The 19,208-nt window shown below is 40.5% G+C and overlaps 1 protein-coding gene across 1 annotated transcript in view; it reads right to left on the reverse strand.

Moving 5' to 3' along the window:
* Positions 1-10,698: 10,698 nt before the first annotated feature.
* Positions 10,699-19,208, reverse strand: part of SLC49A4 (solute carrier family 49 member 4) — an 86,859-nt gene continuing 78,349 nt past the window's right edge. The window contains exons 8-9 of the mRNA XM_065876987.1: positions 18,087-18,269; positions 10,699-10,814 (exon numbers count right to left, since the gene is read on the reverse strand). Coding sequence (XP_065733059.1) covers positions 10,699-10,814; positions 18,087-18,269 — 299 coding nt within the window. The remainder of the gene's footprint in view (positions 10,815-18,086; positions 18,270-19,208) is intronic.

A 19,208-nucleotide genomic window follows, 5' to 3' on the forward strand; every position in this document is an offset into this window, starting at 1 on the left:
GGACTGCCCAAGATTCGACTGCCCAAGAACTGGTATGAAAAGAAATGACTCAGGCAGAGTGTATGAAATGCAATAGGGTACTGAAGGCATAAGAGGCGGCGGATGTCTAGATTCCCACTGCTTTCGTGGAGCAGAACGGGAACCTCCGCTCCGCCAGACAGGGCTTCCGCGAGGGCGGTTCCCAGATGGCTGGCTCCCCTTCTAGTGTCTCCACCCGCACTGGGGTGTGAGGTCCCCATCTCCAAGCTCTACGACAGTTCCTCTGCCCTGATTTGTTGTCTCCCCATTTTTGGACCACCTCTCTCCTGCCTCCATTCTTCAAAAGCAAGAACTTCTAAGTGCAGAGCGGGGGTGGCTCTGGAACAGATGACAGGGTAGGTTGTAATCTCCATCCCTCGAGAGCTGAAAAAGCAGTTGGCCAGACACAGCACAGGCAGGATGTGCTCGGAGGCGGGAGGCTGGGCCAGATGACTCTGAGAACAAGCCAGTTTTGGGGTTCTGTTTTCCAGAATCTGCTTCCACCACAACTCCCTGCCTCCAAACCTCCTTCTCCACTTTCACTCAGCAGACATATCAACAAACACCTGTAGCCTGGCTTCTATCTCGCTGACTCCTTCAGTGGGGTCTCCATGCTTACATGGCCCCAGCTCCCACTTGCTAGAAGGCTTTTCCCTCTGCCTAATCCCATGTCTGGACACTAGCAGAACTAAACTCTTTGGAAGCTTGTTAGCATTCCCTAAAACTTTTCCACTTCTTTTCAAGCCATCAAAACAGATTTCTCTGCCCGACACTTCAAAAGCCGTCCAGACGCATTTTTTACTCTATGAAGGTTACATGTAACTATTAAACGGATTAGGGACAAGCATGGATTTCTAACGGCCCAAGAAAGCAGGATTTAGAGCGTATTTTTCCAGAGTATGATCCCATAGACAGTCATAGAAATAAGCTACAAAGCTTCCAACAGCTTTTGGGGGTGTTGCTAGGCTTGAATTACAGTTGTTATGAATGGACTCATCAGAATATGAATCTCTCTGAGGGCCAGGATGCTGTCTTCTTTGTTTTTTCATCTTCAGAGCCTAGCCCTGTGTTCAGCATGCAGCCGGAGCCCGAAATATACTGGTTGAATTATGAGATCCAGCTTCCTCCATCCCAGCTCTCCTCTCTTCTTAAAAAAATATGATCTGCCTCTCTCAGCATTTAATAGTGGTTAGGATGAAATCCCTGCCTGGCTTTATTTTAGAATGTTCTATTATATTCGAATTGTATTATAAAGTACTCAGAAGCAAAAAGATCACAGTCTGCTATAAGATAAAAGAAGCAATTTTGTAAGAAAAAATTTAAAGTTAAAAAAAACATGAAATAAATGTCAGGACCTAGATAACAAAGAATTTACTGGTAAAGGAATACTGAGAAAAGAGTGAATAGGTAAGGGAATCAGTAGCTGGTTCATTAGAGTAGCCTTTCGCCCAATTAGATGGAAGGACAATTATAGGCAACAGAATGCAGCATGGAGTTGCCAGTGCCTGGGGATCTATATTAACCTTGAGTAAAAAAGACAACAAACGTGAAGGGGCTTCTGTGTTCTGAGATAAGAGGGTGAAATGTCAGGGCTAAGCTCTCAATCAATGTCTTTTTCCCTGAAAAGGACAAGGGTAACTGCGTTTCTATGGGACACGGAATGAGGATTCTGGGGCGCGAACTAAAAGGACAGTGGGGTCATGGAGGGGGACGGCTCCATTGGAGACATTTACGTCATTTACTGATTTTCTCCTCAATAAGTTATTGATCGGGAAGAGCAGTGTAATGTGAATTAGTGAGTTCAGGGAAGGACTGAGAGAAAAGGACCACCCCAGCACAGCCCTCCATTTTAGCAGGATTCCAGTGGGCAGCCCCGTTCTGCCTATAGCAGGAGGGGTGGGATCAGGCACCTGCCCTGACTTCTTCCAGGCCGCTCCTCCGAGTTACAGACCTTCCTTGACCTTATATGCAAGTCAAGGAAGCGATTTTGTTTGGGACTTGTAGATGCAATCTAGTAGGATGGGGGCAGAATTTTCCTAATACTTAATTTTCATAAGCCTCCAAAAGATTTATTTCCAGTGAAGAGGGAAGTAAATTTGGAGGTGGGGACATTGGCAGTAAATAAACCCATCTGCAGAATTAAAACCTGCCCTTTTGAGCATCTTTAGGTTTCTGCAAAGGCTTAGAAGGCCAGGACTGCAATAGCGATGCCTCAAGTGTGGCTTAGATTTACTCACAGCTGGACACAGCTGAAGGGCTCCCATAGAGTCTCCTGCCCCCAAAGCAGCCCTTCTCTCTCTGATGGGCTGATGTCCCAAGTTCTATCACTAGAAACCCTTTCTGTTGGTGTTTAGTCTTTGCTTTCTGTTAAAATTCAAATTCCTTTTAGAAAGGAAATGCACAAGGCCTTATGTGTATCTTGGTGTGTTTGTAATTAAGTCTTGTCTTCAGAGGAAGCTGGAGGTGCCAACAATCTTCCCAACTTCCTAAAGGAATAGTAACCCACTCCCCAGCCATGGGATGATGGGAAGGCTTGGGATTCCTCATGTGAAAATTGATTCACTGCTCCCAGACAGATACAGTTTCTGCCTATGGTGGAAATTCCAATGGAATAGAATACCTTCCCTTGAAATCAGTTATGGTTAATGATGGTACAAGAAAAAGAAATTGGGTTCCTGCTATGCATAATTATTTGGGAAACTCTCATTATTCCTTTTTCTAGCTAGTTCAGGAGAGTGTTTTTTTTTTAAAATCTGTCTAAAATGTCCTGAAGGGTAGAAACATCTTTTGTTTTTCTGATTCTCCTTCACAGGCACACACTGCACACATGTAATTACTCTGTATATAGAATGAATAAAAGCGTGAATGAAGGAATAGTGGATATGCCAGTGGCCTGAGAGTTTCCATAACTGCCTGGCACCTATAATGCATGACTAATGGGGCCTTCCTTGTAGAAGCTCCTTGCTTGTTTGAAAGATAATGTGTAACTGCAAGGACCAGTGGAAAGGTATTGCACTTGTGTTGTTTTCTACTTTCTGTCTGGTGTGTGACCAAATAAGTGTATATTAGATGCTATAAAACTCTTCAGCAAAAAGGAACATCCACTTGACCCTTCTATTTTAGAGGAAGCCAGGGTCCAGAGAGAACAGGTGACTTTTCCAAAGCCCCAAGGTACTCAGCAGCTGCCCTGGAGAGAGAAACTGAAACCCAGGCCTCCTGACTCTCAGGCTGGACTTTTGGTTCATTTCTTTGACAGCTTTTGTGCCCATGTTATAATTTCAGTGAAGCCTTGTTTCCTAACACCTGGGTACAGATCAGACATGACCTACTAAACCTCTGTTCTCACTCTATAAAAGATATATGCACAGCTCTACTGGCAGAATCTGGCCATTAGAGACAACACTGTTGCAGAGCAACTTACAATTCTTCGGTGCTGTAACTCTAGAAATATCAGTTCGGTGGTGTAACTCTAGAAATATCAGTTCAAGGATCAGCTTTACCATCTGATCCAACAGTTTGATTTCTACAGGTGCCAAGTTGCTGCTGACTCACGATGGATCAAACCAAACCAAAGGATGGGTTTCTGGTTTGTCCTGACTCCAGTGAGCAAATGCAGTACTCTGACCTGGCTCCCAGGATGCTATCTCAACAGCAGATGACAGATTTTCTCATATCACATTTGATAAATTTAATAAATGCTAAATTTCATATATAAGGTCCTTTGGGGAAATAAACAGTACCTATAGCTTATCTTCTAGCACAGGCAATGAAGAAGCCATTTCTTCTTGTTGCTGAATGTGTGTGTGGTGGAAAAGTCTATGTGTTCACGTGTAGGGACTCACAGGAGGAGGGCTACTGCACAAACAGGTGCATGTACATCAGTCATTTCCTAATATTTAAATAGAATGGACCTGAATTTCTGAACTGGAAGAGACCTTAGGGAATATCTTTGTTCACTCCTTCATTTTAGAATTGTGGGTAAATGAGAAATGAAGGGACTAGGTCAGGGTCAAACAGCTGAAGACACCAGGCCTGGCCACGAGCTGGGCCCTGGGGCTCCTAGGCTAGGGCTCTTTTTCTGTCCTCTCTAGTCTAGTTCATGAAGAAATTGGCCAGCTCTCTTCAATAATATGGGCAACTCAGACAATGTGGGTTTCACACAGCTTGCTTCCAAGCATAGTCAGAAATAAATAGGAAGATAGAACCAGAAAGGGGAAAGCCTGATGGGAAAGATGGCAGGAAAGAAAGAAGTGACCAAACAAAGCTAAGTTCTTGTCCTACTGCAGTTCATCAATTTTACTGGTAGCTTGAAAGTTAGAACAGCTAAGGAAGGTGACCAGGAAAATAGTTAAGGATTACCAGAATCTTCATTAGCTATTATTTTTTTTAAAAAATGGGATGGCAGGGCTTCCCTGGTGGCGCAGTTGGTGAGAGTCCGCCTGCCAATGCAGGGGACACGGGTTCGTGCCCCGGTCCGGGAAGATCCCACATGCCGCGGAGCGGCTGGGCCCGTGAGCCACGGCCGCTGAGCCTGCGCGTCCGGAGCCTGTGCTCCGCAACGGGAGAGGCCACACAGTGAGAGGCCCGTGTACCGCAAAAAAAAAAAAAAAGGGATGGCATAAGCTGTCTTTCTCGACTTTCTGCTTTCTACAGTATGGCGTGCCTCTGCTGAGATGGACAGCCAAGAAAACCCTGTCAAGAAAACCCGTTTGGATTTTGGGGGTGGATCATTCATTTTCTTCTCTCATGGGGCATGAACCTTAGTTGGCAGCATTAAAAACTGTCTATATTTCCAATAAGAAAACCAATATTGCATATTGAAGTTCACCTTTAAACTTCAGAATATGATAGAGCTTGATGGCACATAAGTAGGTCTGTAAAATGTCTCCATTAACCACTGCTACGTTTGATACAGATTTGTCTTGGAGAAAAATAAGGAGCTCAGAAACTCCTGCCCAAGTGTTAACGCCAACATGGTCTTAAGAAATAGTTCCTGAGATCACTTGACTTTAAATCCTCTCTGTTTTTATACTTGATGTAGGTAAATGCATAGAAAATTTTCTGAAAGGACACATAGGGATTATCTCTGAAAAGGAGAATGGATCAACCAGCATATGTTTGGAGGTAGACTTCACTTTATATTTCTGTACTGGTATTTTATAATGGGTATACACTCACGTGTTTTAATTTTCAAAAATTTGAAAGAAATTTTACTTAAATTATTTCTGGTTAACACACTGATCACTTATGGAAAGAATGCTGGTGTAGGAGTCGAGTGATGTGCTAAAACTGAGCTGTCATTTAACCTGAAATCTTCTCTATTTACTTATTTGTAAAATGGGGTGTTGGATTAAATCCTCATCTCTGATTCTACAGTTCTTTCAGGTAAATGGGAAGAAAGCCAATTTGAACTAGAGGAAGTCTAAATTAAATTGTAGTCTAAAAAAGTATCATTTTCTAACATTAAGGTAAATCAAAAGTGCCTCCAAGTCATTCTTGCCATTTTGATCAAGACTGCAGAAGCCTCGCTTGTAAACTAGAAGAGCCTGGTGGAACCCCAAGAGTGCTGTGCTGTAGGGCTGATCTTCTGGCATCCCTTCTGGAGCCCCAAGCCTCGCAATGTACCAAATGTAGCATGTTTCGAGCTAAAATGGTTTGATGTGTTTTTAGCATTTTTCCAAGGTTGCTGAAATGAATTTCATGTTTTGTTTCATTTTTTAGCTGTTTTTAAAAAATTAATTCTCCCTTGTTGAATGAACAGAACACCTAGGGTGGGGCAGCTTTTTGCTCTCTTTTTGAGTGTTGTTGGCTGAGATGGAAGGCTATTGTCTGAGGCCTACCAGGTTCCGAGACACAAGAGAAAGACTACACAAGGCAAGTTAGTCCACATTCTAAAAGTACAACAAATAGGGACTCCCCCGGTGGTCCAGTGGTTAAGATTCCGCACTTCCAACGTGCAGGGGGCGCGGGTTTGATCCCTGGTCGGGGAACTAAGATCCCGCATGCCACCTGGCCAATAAATAAAGAAAGAAACAAAAGGCATTAAAAAAAAATAAAAGTACAAGAAATAACAACACAAGAAACTTGTTAGAGACTTTTGTAATTCCCTTCCCATTTCAGGGGAATATTCTAACTTACACGACTTGGCTGTGAGAATAACTGTTAAATCTTTCTGGAGTGCCTGGATTTGCTTATGTTCTGCTCATGCTAGCATCCTGTTCATGAGAGGGCAGCCTGGGTGTATGGCTTTACTACTAGGCAGGAAGGAGACTGTGTTTTCGGCCCTGGAGCTTAGGGAGGCGTTGAGGGTAAAGAAGCCTATGCCAGGAAGTCGGCTCAAGGAAGCGGAGACCAGGATGGAACAGAGGGCAGATTCATGCCAGTGTTCAGAAAGCTGAGGTATGGGGCAGCGAGGACAAGCGAAGAACCTCAGGAAACTTCAGGTGAAACAAGGGGCTGATGTTTCAGTCCTGACCAAGAGCAAACTAAAATTATTTATAAAAAGAGAAGTGGGGCTTCCCTGGTGGCACAGTGGTTGAGAGTCCGCCTGCCGATGCAGGGGACGCGGGTTCGTGCCCCGGTCCGGGAAGATCCCACATGCAGCAGAGCGGCTGGGCCCGTGAGCCATGGCCGCTGAGCCTGCGCGTCCGGAGCCTGTGCTCCGCAACGGGAGAGGCCACAACAGTGAGAGGCCCGCGTACCGCAAAAAAAAAAAAAAAAAAGAAGTGGTTCAGGGGAGAGATTTAGGGCATGTCATTGCCTGTACTCTCTGCCCACAGCCTCTATCATTCCCATCCCCTGGCCAGAGGTGACACCCTCAAGAGTCTCTTAAGGGCCTTAGTATTAGTTCCTAGAGGTCATCTCCTAAGTTTGAGGTTCCAACTGAACCAGGAAGACACCTGAAAGGACATGAGTGCTCAGGATAGCCAAGATGTCTGCTTACTGAGCAGACACTCACCACTGCTGAGCACAGACTACCCAATGGATGCTGTTAAAAGAGCACCTAAAACTTTCCCTGTCAAGTTTTGTTCTTCTGGGATGGTCCAGCACTCTCCCCCGTCAGTATTGTTTTTATTTCCCAACAGATTAGCAAACTGTTGACAGTATGGAAATAAGCTTTATCTCACTCTTTTCTATATGATTATAATCATACAAATTAAAGTGGAAATCTATTTTTCCTACATTTATGAAATAGGTCTGATGAAATTTCCTCATAGTTTTTTATATATTTCTTTTTTAATAGGACACTTTCTTCATGTCACAGCTTTTGCACTTGCTTGATAATATGGTATAATCACAGTAATTCCTGTACTTATTGTTTCTGGGACAAATGTGGAATTAATGTGATTTTTAACATTAAGTTAAAACATCTACTATGCACTTGAATTTGATCTTGAGTTTAAAGTGAAGCTTGTACTTATGCAAACAGCAAGATGAATGCCTAGATTTTAGTAAAAAGAAAAAAATTAAAAGATGAGTAGATGAGAATTTAATCCCCTCAATTTAAAATCTCTTCGCTTGAATCCCTCATTAGAAAGGCAAGCTGTAAACATTCTCAATAATTAAACATGAATGTATGATCTATGATAAAACATGGCCCTTAGGCCATATATGCTTAAATATACAAAATAGTGCTTGACTCCCTCTTGTTATTTTATTAGCTCTACCCTCCAGTGAAATGCATTTGTGTATGTAATTATCTGTTCTATATCTCCACCAGGGACCATATTAAGAAATGCTTCTTCCCATAAACTGTTTAATATTCACTGATAAGCCACAGGGAACTTACACTATAACATGTCCTTACCAATTAATAATGCTGTTGACTTGGTTTATGAGGACTGAATTATTCATCAGAAACTTTTCAGATCGTGTCACTCACTGCAAGCTAAGACTTAGAGATGTTAGAGCACCAACGGGATAGCAATGAAGAAAAAAAGACGGATTTTACTTAGAAATCAAGCAATCACCTAATTTTAACAGTATCTTACTCTTAAGCCCCATCGTTTTTGAACATGAAAGAGTATTCACGAACACCCCAAAATGTCCAAATTAAGCTGCAATTCTCTGAGGTAGAGAAAAAAAGACTGCTTTGGGCGTCAGAAGATGTGGGTTTTAGTTAGTTTTACTTTTGTCATTAACTAGGATTGTGACCTTTGGCAAGATCCTTTACCTCTCTGGGGCTGTTCCTATAAATTCTAAAATGAGTGCTTGGATTAGCAGAGGGTTAAGATTTTTTTCAATTATAAAATTCATTAGGACTCTTTAATGTTTGTTTATAAAGTGCAAAGATTATGGCTGGTCTTTTGATGCATGTGAGAAATACAAAAGTAAAAAAAAAATTATGAAATATACAGGTAAGTAAATAGTGTGTAATCCTCCCCCTCCCCCTAGAAGATTTTGGTTCTCTTTCCATCAGGTTTGGTACATGAAATCTTGATCATTTAAAACAGCTGCAGCTTGTGATCAGAACAATTATCCGCTGGAGGGGTTAAGGGGATGTAAATGAGACAAACGGACACCTCTCATCTCATCTCATCTCACGGATGCTAAAAACAGTGGTTGGTGCCTGGTACAACGCAAGAATTTAAAATCACTACCCATCTGGTCTGTCTTTGAACTAATCAGTCATTTAGGTAATATTTTTTAATGTTATTTTTCACTATGTGTTAAAAGTAGAATTAACCATAATTAAAATGCTCTGTATGAGAAGTCTTATAGCAAAATTTTATATAGGAGTGTCCTCAAACACAACAGTTCTGACTAAAACCAAATGCATCATAATTCTTCCCTCACCTTTCCAGATTCATTCTAAACAGGAAGGGGTGGTGGTTATTTTAGCACCTGGGTCATGGACTATTGATACCTGGACCGGCTGGCTTTCAATTATCCTTAAGAATTCTGCTTTGCTTTCCTTTTATTTTTATTTGAGAAGAACGACAGAGTTAACAGGAACTAAGCCTAGCTTTCACAGGTTTTCTTCTTCTCTTTACCAAGTTCCTCAGTTCTTTCAGTTCTGGCTGCTAAGTTATTAGCAGGGTGGTTATAAAGGGGGATGGTCTAAAGGTGACTGAAGACAGATGTTTAATTTGAGGGTTTTCTTTCCAGGTTGCACAATTTCGGATCTTAGAAGGCCTGACGGTAATAGCATCCTCCTCTAGGACCGAGGTTAGTAAAAGCATAGCCTTCAACTTACCAAGGGGGAAAGGAGGGGTATCTGGGACTGTGTGTGATGGTGTGTGCGAATGTGGTGGAGATGAGTCAATAAGTGCTGACCAGGTCCCCGTAACCATACTTCACCACCTTGGCTAATAGAAGGGGCTGCCTTACACTCTGCTGTCCGGAAGAAGACAAATAAAATATATATTTAGCTGACAATGAAGATACAATTTCAAGTGAGTCAAAAAGGAGAGAGGGGGTTGGAGGAAGCTGAGAACAATGAAGATAAAACATCATTCTTGACTTTTTGAGAAAGTGTTTGATTTTCCAGCATGAGGGGAATTATGTAAATCTGAATAGTGGTACTATCATAACCCCACCAGAGCACATTTTATGTCATAGTGAAATACACGTCTGAGAGCTGTCCAGTCGGCATTGTTTTTGAAAAAGCTGTCATCCACAGAAGGAAGGCAGGTATCAGCAAAACACTGCCCTCTCAAATATACACTCTATATAGAACTGAATATTTTATAACCTGAATTGAGATACAAGAAAGTAATTCAGAAATCACTCAATAGATCTGAAAGTTTCAATGCTATAAATTGTTATTTTCAAACAAGGGTCATTTAATAAAATGCAACCTTGGTAAGCAACAGCTGGTGCTGGATTTTCCCTCCCATGCCACCACATATATATCTGCCCGAAGACACGGGATGTTCTATGGGATCTGTCATTTCACTTTTAACAAAGTGCTAAATCGGAACAAAATTACATTTTTCATACAGCATTTAATGCGACTGTATTAAACATTTAGTCACATTTAATATCATCATTTAAGAGCCTAGCAGATGAAATTGTATTTCACAGAAACAAGGATAAGTTAAGATCGAGACACAAAGTATGTGCTCTGCGGTCACTGGAAAGCACTTGATCACCATAATTAAGGTGGCCAAAGGTTTCTGATCTAATTAAAAATAAGGAGTCATATAAGAAATGGCTTTATTAGAAAAAAATGTAGTGTACAGGTGGCTAATATCTATCATTGATACACCTCTTGGCTATTTTATAATTAAAATCTGATATAGGGTTTAAACTTCTTTAGAAGTTAGTGGCATTTCTTCCTTTTCTGATATGTGGCTTAGGGAAGGAGTTATCTTCATGTAATAGACACCCTTTATTTCTTTTCATAGTTACAATTAATCAGTAGTTTAGCACTGGCACAAAACATAGAGGGAATTACCTAGGTAGTGTTTTCTGTGTAAGACATCACACTTCTAACCCCAGACTCAGGCACACGTATGCCATTGATACAGTTTTTAAATACACTATTATCACTCAAGTTCCACATTATTATTACCTAGCAGTAATTAAATTAATGTGATCATCTGTAACCTAACAAAACCTCTGAATGAAGTTTCTCTCTTCTTTTTTTTTCCTGTTAGATGTGCAATTCCAAGCAAATGTGCAGTATGCAGTATTGATTTCCAGTCTCTTTTTAAAAACTCCTTCAAGTCTGTGCTATTAAACTGAGACAACCACATCAAGATAGAGTCTGTCATAGGATTCCCTGAAGCACAGAATAAGGAGGAGACTGAGCAAACACGACCCGGGAAGGCACCAGTTGAACCAAGACAACTCTGTAAGACAAAAACATGCAGTTGTAAGCATTCATGTGTCACCAGCAGAACACCACCTGTATGCTGGGAGCAACCTGCTTTGCATTCAAAAGCACTTATAATAAATGCACCCTGGGAGGCCTGAAAACCAGCTTTCAATGAACAGTGACAAATGTGGAGTCTAAGTGATGCATGTAATATGTTACAGGGCTTTCCTGTGGAATATTTTTAATCAGTATTGTTAATGACTTTTCATCGATTTAACCCAACTTGACTTTGGTGGCCAAAAAAAAAAACCTATTACTTCAAAGAAAGAAATATCAATCACCTTTAAATGTTAGTTTGTTTTTAAAGTGCCCCCTATCACCATCACTCTTGTCCTTGTTTAGAAATATCTGATGGATTAGAAAGACAAACAACAAAATCACCTGAATTTTGAGATAACACTTTTAAATTTTTTGGGAAAGAAATATCTAATTCTCAGCAAAAAAAATCAAGTAGTAATCACTGTAAAACAGGGTAGAAAATACATACACATATATATATATATAAAATAAGTAAAATGTAAAAACTGAATCCTAAATTCTACTCTCAGAGAAACTACTGTGAATACTTTGGTTTCTTTCTAGTCTTTTTTTCCTACTAACATAACGGTTATGTACGACGCCAATTACCAGAAGATTTACAGGAATCATCTAAACAGGCAATTCAAATAATGTTGTTTTTTAATTTAATGGAACTGAGAACGTGCTTCTTCAAAAAATGCTCATTCACGAATTCAGGACTCTCCAACAGGCCAATCCTGGGCCTCTTGCTACCCAAACACACATGCTTGCCCTGACGACTGTGCTGTCTCTAACTGCTTCCTCTGGCTCCGGGGGCCTTGGAGCCAGGCATCTGTTCAGCTTCCTTCTATCCCAACCCCCTCTGTCAGACTTGAGGCTTCCATGCAGAAGTGAGCAGCTTCTTGGCATAAAGGGGCTGGCGGTGGGGGGGGGGGGGGGGGAGGGGCGGATAACTTCTCTAGTTTAATATCCATTTAGCAATTTCAATGAAAAAATAAAAACACAACAAAAAATGAAGGAAGCAGGTTCCCTGGTACATTTTTACCTTTGGGCACTGCTATAAGTTTATATTTTCCCTCTGTGCTTCTACAGAATGCTAATACTGCCTTAATCTTCAAAAATCATCCTAAAGATTTCTATGCTGCTGCTTTAGATTAATCCATAATTCATATGGCTAAAAGAGCAATTTATGCTCAGGAACAGAAATCAGAAAACCAACCAGTAAGAAAAGGTGCTGAAGTACCTTTTTTTCCTATAATATGTTCGCAAAAGCAGCCTCCCTAACCTCTCAATTTCTACATTTTCAAAGTCAGACATGCTATTCTATAGCCCAGAACAAAGATGTATATTTCAATGGTATTTTCATGCAAAGCTGTTTTCTGTCCTTTACTTGGATTGACTAGAATCTAAACACTCAGAAACGCTGTGATCTCTGGGATCTTGTCTTTATTCCCTGAAATGACGCACCAAGCATTTTCTGCTTTTATATTAACCATAAAGCCTCTGGATTTCTGATGATAATTTTAACAAGCAAAAAGAAGCAGTGAAAAAATACGAAAAGAAAAAGTAGTAAAATAGAGATAACAGCATACTGTTTATACTAAAACTGAGCGTTTTTTACTTTAAGGTCGCATTTTAAGCAATAGCTAAAAGAAAGTATGGCACTTGAAGTCTACAACAACGATGTTTCCTAAACTTTAGAGACTATTTCACAGGGAGCTAGAGTAACACACATGCAGCATCAACTTGTCCTAGCTCTCCTTAAACCTAGAAATTAGTCAAATATTGCCAAAGCAGACCTTTATTTCATCAGAATTGTAAAACGATTCCTTCTACCTGGGTTCAGATGAAATCTCTAAAAATAACTCAGAATTGCTCTTTAGTGTCATGGTTTGTTGGTTGGTTGTTTTTCACTATTGTGCCTCTCTCTGAGAAGTCAAATCCACCCTTCACTAAGTTCACCTGGCTTAACCAACTACCAATATTCTTTGAAATTTTTGCCTTTTTAGAGAGAAAAAGGTCAGGGATGGAAATATCTGCATGTCCCCACTGAAAACCATTCACATAAACCACACCTAAGGGGCTCTAATGTGCAGGAAATGGCTTGCTTAAAAGTTCAGTCTGGGGGCTTCCCTGGTGGCGCAGTGGTTGAGAGTCCGCCTGCCGATGCAGGGGACACAGGTTTGTGCCCCGGTCTGGGAAGATCCCACATGCCGCGGAGCGGCTGGGCCCGTGAGCCATGGCCGCTGAGCCTGCGCGTCCGGAGCCTGTGCTCTGGCAACGGGAGAAGCCACAACAGTGAGAGGCCCGCGTACCGCAAAAAAAAAAAAAAAAAAAAGTTCAGTCTGACTTGGCAGAGCAAAGTTGGCTGTGGTCCTTTGGAGCCCAGTGCCATGACATAATTAAACCAACAGAGTCCCTATCCATCGACATTTTCTTTTGTATCTTTTAAAGTGAGCACAGCTTTCCAACATTCCTTCCCTTTGCCTTTCACTAGAGGAACTATAAATCCATACTGCAAGCCCCCATGACTTGCCTCTACATTTCTGCTGGCTCTCTGTCATCTCCTGTGCTGCAGCCTGAGGACTCTGCCAATTTCCAGTGAGGCAGGTGCTATAGTTTACTCAGAGCTCTGTACCAAATGGTGAGGCTCCGCTGGGGCTGAACTAATTACGATGAAGTACCATTCTACTCTTCACGTCATCTTTCCCTGCAGTGATGTCACACTTTTGGCTTCAAGTACTTGTCTGGTTCCAGACACTATCTTCCAGAACCAACCTTCTAGTTTCTTTGGTGATTTAACCCAAAGTATGGTAATTGAACAAAATTGTCTCCATTCTCTCTCAAGAGAAGCCAGCTGACACCACGATTTCACAGTGTGATGCCCTGCTCCCTTCCCTCCAGGTTAATTATCCGATAGCTTTGACCAGCACATTGCATTATTTTGCTTCTTAGATAGAAAATTACTTCTCACTAGTCCACATCTGTTGAACCTGTTCTCCTGGTAACCACTAGACAATACCTCCCTCCTCAGCACACAATGCAGCCTCAAATTCATGGTTGGCTACTTCAAAATGAAAGGACTGAGGTAAAACCTTTAACGTTTTTAGCCAAAGCTTGCTGCAAACCTTCTAGAAAAACAAGAACAACAAAAAATAACAGCCAATACAAACTACAAAACAAGCTACAAACTGTAAAATAGAACATTAGAATGCATTTCAGAGCATATAAAGCATACAACGGCATTTCCAAATTGATTTTGTATGGGAAGTTATTGGAATAAAACATCACTGTGCTGTCTGAAATACTCGCTGAGATTCACAAAGCAAACATTATAGGAAGCAACTCAGTTTTGCAAATATGCTTATATTAAGGAGCAAGTAACTTTTTTTCAAAGTGCCCTTAAAAAACCCAAGTCAGAAAAACTCCAAGAAATCTTTGACATGGTCCAGGTTCCCAAAGCAGAGTCAACACAGGACATGGGAAACTCTGTGACCCAGGGCTCTAAATAGGCCAGTGGCCTTGGTATAGAAGCCTGTGTGACATTCACCATCAATGATGGCAATGGCCATAATCAACAAGCAAATCACCAGTGGAGCCTATCTTGCCAGGCAAGGCACTCTAATGTGGTCATTTTGGGGTTAGTCTGTACAGCCCTGAAAAGCCACATCTGATGTAGTCATCTACCAGATAGCACATGGTGGGAAACCAAAAACTCTAGTCAGGAAGTTTAGTACTTCCTTGAGAAGTGACCTAAAAAACCGCCTATTTGGGGCTTCTCTGGTGGCACAGTGGTTGAGAGTCCACCTGCCAATGCAGAGGACACAGGTTCGTGCCCCGGTCCGGGAGGATCCCGCATGCCGCGGAGCGGCTAAGCCTGTGAGCCATGGCCACTGAGCCTGCGCATCCGGAGCCTGTGCTCCGGCAACGGGAGAGGCCACAACAGTGAGAGGCCCGTGTACCACGCAAAAAAAAAAGCCTATCTTTATGATGATTAAAAATCAAGCCCTCCAATCATGTCACTAATAGTTGAATTCTGACACATAACTAACTTCTGGGTGAGTTTTTCAAGTTTAAAATGACTGAATTATGACATTCAAACACTGGCTCTAATGGAAGGGAATTCATTATATAAAATGTTTAGCAGACTGGGCTGCGGAACTAAAAATTTAGGAAATAATTTTATACAGTTTTCAGATTTGTAATTTAGGTATCATCATACCTCAGCTATAAGGCATGTGGACTTTTGCTGTGGGACTTTTGGGGCGAGATCAACTAATTATAAGTGAAAGAATCTCAACAGAGTTTTCATAGTTCTAGGAACTTTTTAGCCTTAGAGAGTTGTGGGGTATGTTTGTGTGTATTCATTATACGCCTGACAAATAAGCACATAAAAGCATCTCTTTAAAATAGAAGCCTAGATGTTTAAATTCCTATCATCCCCAGCTAATTATTCAGAAGGAAACAAAATAATTATATAATAATTAATAATTGGTGAGTGCCAGCTGTGCCCTGGTCTAAGCTCTTTTACATTCATCTTCTCATTAACTCTAAAATGTCAAAACACACTGAGGTTCTTTTTGTCCTGAAAACCATCCTGTTCGATTAAGATTACTTTTTATTTAAAGTTTTATTTTTCACAACACTCACGGAGTTTAGGCAGAAACCTTTAACATCTACATAGATATGTATAAGAACATATGATCAGAAACCAACCGAGAAGAGGGAAGCTTTCTCCCCCCAGCTAGATAAATCCTTGATTGTATCAGTGAGATAGAAATTAGCAGAAATGGTGCTGTTTCTTCCACTGCCTGTGCCAAAGAACCAAAAATGTCTGCTTGTATCTGGTCACTATAAATCTGCAAAATGAGGAGTGAGCACTGGCTGACGTACAGACACCAGTCTCTGTTGAACAAACTGGAAGCTGCACACTCAAGACCCAGGAGAGTGATAGAGACACTGCTTGCTGGGCACAATGGTAGGAGTGCACTGGGCTTCTCCACAGTCAGACAGCACAGGGGTAGTTCCTGCTTTAAACTGACCAATAAATACATGTTTGTTATATTCTATAGACCACGTGCAAGAGGTCTATTAGGGGATAACATGATCTGGCATCTACTGTTGTTGTTTTTAAATGCTGGGAAGACAAAACAATTTCCATCCAACAGGAGAAACCATGCTCAGACGGGCTGCAAGGACCATTCAGCCCACCTGTGTCCCTGAGCTGGAAAACCGTTTCTACAACTCTAAGGGCAACAGCCATCTCTGATACTTTACCAGGCAAAAAAAGAGAGGCACTGAGCTGCCTAGTTTCAACTATGACACAGCTGAAGTGGGTTAAAGCTGATAATGTAATAACTGTTAGGTGATTCTGTTTAGAAAACTAATTGAAGGAAAAGACTCTATACCTGGTGATGGCATTTTCCCTAATGGAAACACGTTTCCAGGAGGACAGTGAAGAGTGGTCTGACTTTATTAATATCACTTGCCTTCGAAAATGTCACTCTCTTTCATAGGATAAACCAAATGTATATCAGGTTTAGCAGAGTTGAAACCTTCTTTACCTGTATTACTGATGGACAGAAATGATCTAGTTTGTTGTTAATTATATTACGAAATTAATATATCATTTGGACGCTCTTTGCTGTTAGGTGAAAGTGCTATGTCAAAAGCTGTCCAAAACCCAGGGAAATTCTGTTTCATCAGCTTTGAATATTTCAAAAAAATTTTTTTTCCAGTCAAGGTGGTTATCATGGCTACTATTGCAATTATAAGCCTGTCAGAATTCCTAGAAACAATTAGGTCTCTTGGAGTGTCACATTTTAGAGCATTTCTTACATTTAAGTCTTATAAATTAGATTCTTCCATGTACAAATTATCCAAATTTACTGTATCTGATGAGTAGTTAAGAAAACAGCAACCAGAAAAAAAATGTAGTAATATTCAATTATTTAAGACAAGGAAATAAAATGGGATATAAACCTAGTAGAAATTAATTAAAGATTTATATTTAAGACTCACAAGTATAAAATTTAAAAAGTCTAGATGTATAAAATAAGTATAAATCCTTATTTTAACATGCAAAAAAGAAGTCTAGATAATTGTGCCCCAATTTTCTAAAACAGTGAGACAGAATTTGGACCACGGAAAAGAGAATATCAGAGAAAACCAAACAACTGCAAAACAGAGCCACTACAAACCCGCAGACCTCAACACCAGTGGGGCCTGCCTTCAAGATGCCCAGCGAGCTTTCCAGCTGTCCCTGCAGCGTCTCCTCCCACCCCCTCAAAAGCTATTTTAAAGTTTCATTCTCTCCTTAAGCCCCTTCTCCACTACCTTCCCACCAACTCTTCATAGATGAACTGGCTTCTAAGCCAAAAGCTGGTGCCATCAAGAAGAAGCTCCCTCAACAACGTGCTCAGCACAGGCCTCTGCTTCTATGCCACACACACTGCCTTATCTCCACCTTCTTTCGTCCAAGGCTAACTCCTCTACTTGGGTTCAGGAACCCAGCCCTTCTTCCTTTGCAAGGACGACCCCCTTCTTTAAAGGTGCACCCCTGGGTTCTAACTGCAACCTTCTTTTCTCTCTATACCTGCACTGACCAATTTGGTAGCCACATGTAGCAATTTAAATGTAAACAAATTAATCAAAATGAAATAAAATGAAAAATCCAGTTCCCTAGCTGCATTTGCTTCATGGGCTAGTGGCTACTGTGCTGGACAGCACAGATAAAGGGCACCTCTGTTATCATAAAATGTTCCATTGGACAGAGCTGTCCTATACAGGCTATCCACTCTCTGGGTGATCTCTCATTCATCTGCAAAGCTTTAAACTACATATATACGCCTGACCTTAATTTCTACCTAATGTTAAGACAATAGAGTTGAAGTATTTCTTTTAAAAGCAAGATATCAGTGGTTCTCAATGAGAACCAGCATATTAGAATCAGCTGGTTGGCTTTTAAAATTAGAAATGCTGCCACCCCCCACCCCAAGTTAATTAAATCAGAAACTTTGGTGGGGGTGGGGGCAGTGAGGATGCATTCCATCAGGCTGGATGCCTTTCAAGAAAAGCAACAGAAGATATTTTCTTTTCTTCGCATGTGAAAGCTCAAATAAAGTAATTTGCCTTAGTGGGAATTCTCCATATAAATCCCCTATACATCAGTGCCACAAACCTCTCTCCTAACACATTTAGATAGTAAATAAAAAGTCAAATTTCTTACCTGTGTGATAAAATGTGAGAAAAAACAAAAGTACTCCCATGAACATATTACTTAAAAAAGTGACAACTCCACAAGTAATTCCTTCTGGAACTGGGTAGACAGTTTCCACAAAAAGCTCAAAAAATATAGGTATACTGCTATTCAGGAACACTCCCAGGAGAATACAGGAGGCATACAATGTCACTAAAATAAAAACACAAACATTTTAGTTTCATAAGAGCAGCAGTGAGTCACATCAGATGGATATTCCGGGTGTTGTCTTTCATGAGTATCAACTCTGGAATTGCATCTCTTCTCAGTGGTAGTTGAAGAACTTCCACAAAGCTTCACACATCTGTCAGCTCTTCACACAGGTTTTGTGGAGTAGATAGGAAAAGGTTCTCTTGCTGGATGAGTACCAGTTTATTTGCTTTATCTTTTTGGTGGATTACTCCAAACCACAGGAACAATTTTTACCACTATAATTTAAAGGTTTCTCTCCCCTGAGTCATACTCCTGGCATACTGAGGGATAGGTAAAATATAGCAAATTAACACAAAATCTAGACTCATTCTTTAATTTTAAAAAGAAGTTAAAATCTAAGAAAAAAATGTAAGAAACGTTAAGTTTAACTAAAAATTACATATTTTAAGACTGGTTAATAACAGCCCTCAAGCATAAAATAAAAATTATCTGCTATGTAATTCCTGGAGAAACACTTAAAATAGAAATAGTCCTCAATTTTAGAATGAGTTTCATGTCAAGTTTTTTAAAAAAAATACATGACTTTTTTGGAACAGAGAAAAAAATTTCACCTAGAAGTGTATCATTAATAGTGGCTAGGATCCCAGATTAGCCAATAAATAGCCTATTAACCCAATCTATAGTGAAATCTTTGAATAAGGACACCATTCTTATTCTTAGAAGAATGTTTAGAGAAATGCACCCCACTCCAAATAACTTTATTAATGCTCTTTTTATACAAACCTTCAATAATTTTAATTTGAAGGTGAAAACAGAATCAATGAGGAAAAAATGATATCCTATTTAGAAACCTAAAACATCTCCCCTTAGACTAATAAGTATCATGCCCACTGATGATAATGAGTAGCAATTATTCTAACCTTAAAGTTACCAGGAAAA

The sequence above is a fragment of the Phocoena phocoena genome, chromosome 4, assembly GCF_963924675.1.
Source record: "Phocoena phocoena chromosome 4, mPhoPho1.1, whole genome shotgun sequence".
Lineage (NCBI taxonomy): Eukaryota > Metazoa > Chordata > Mammalia > Artiodactyla > Phocoenidae > Phocoena > Phocoena phocoena.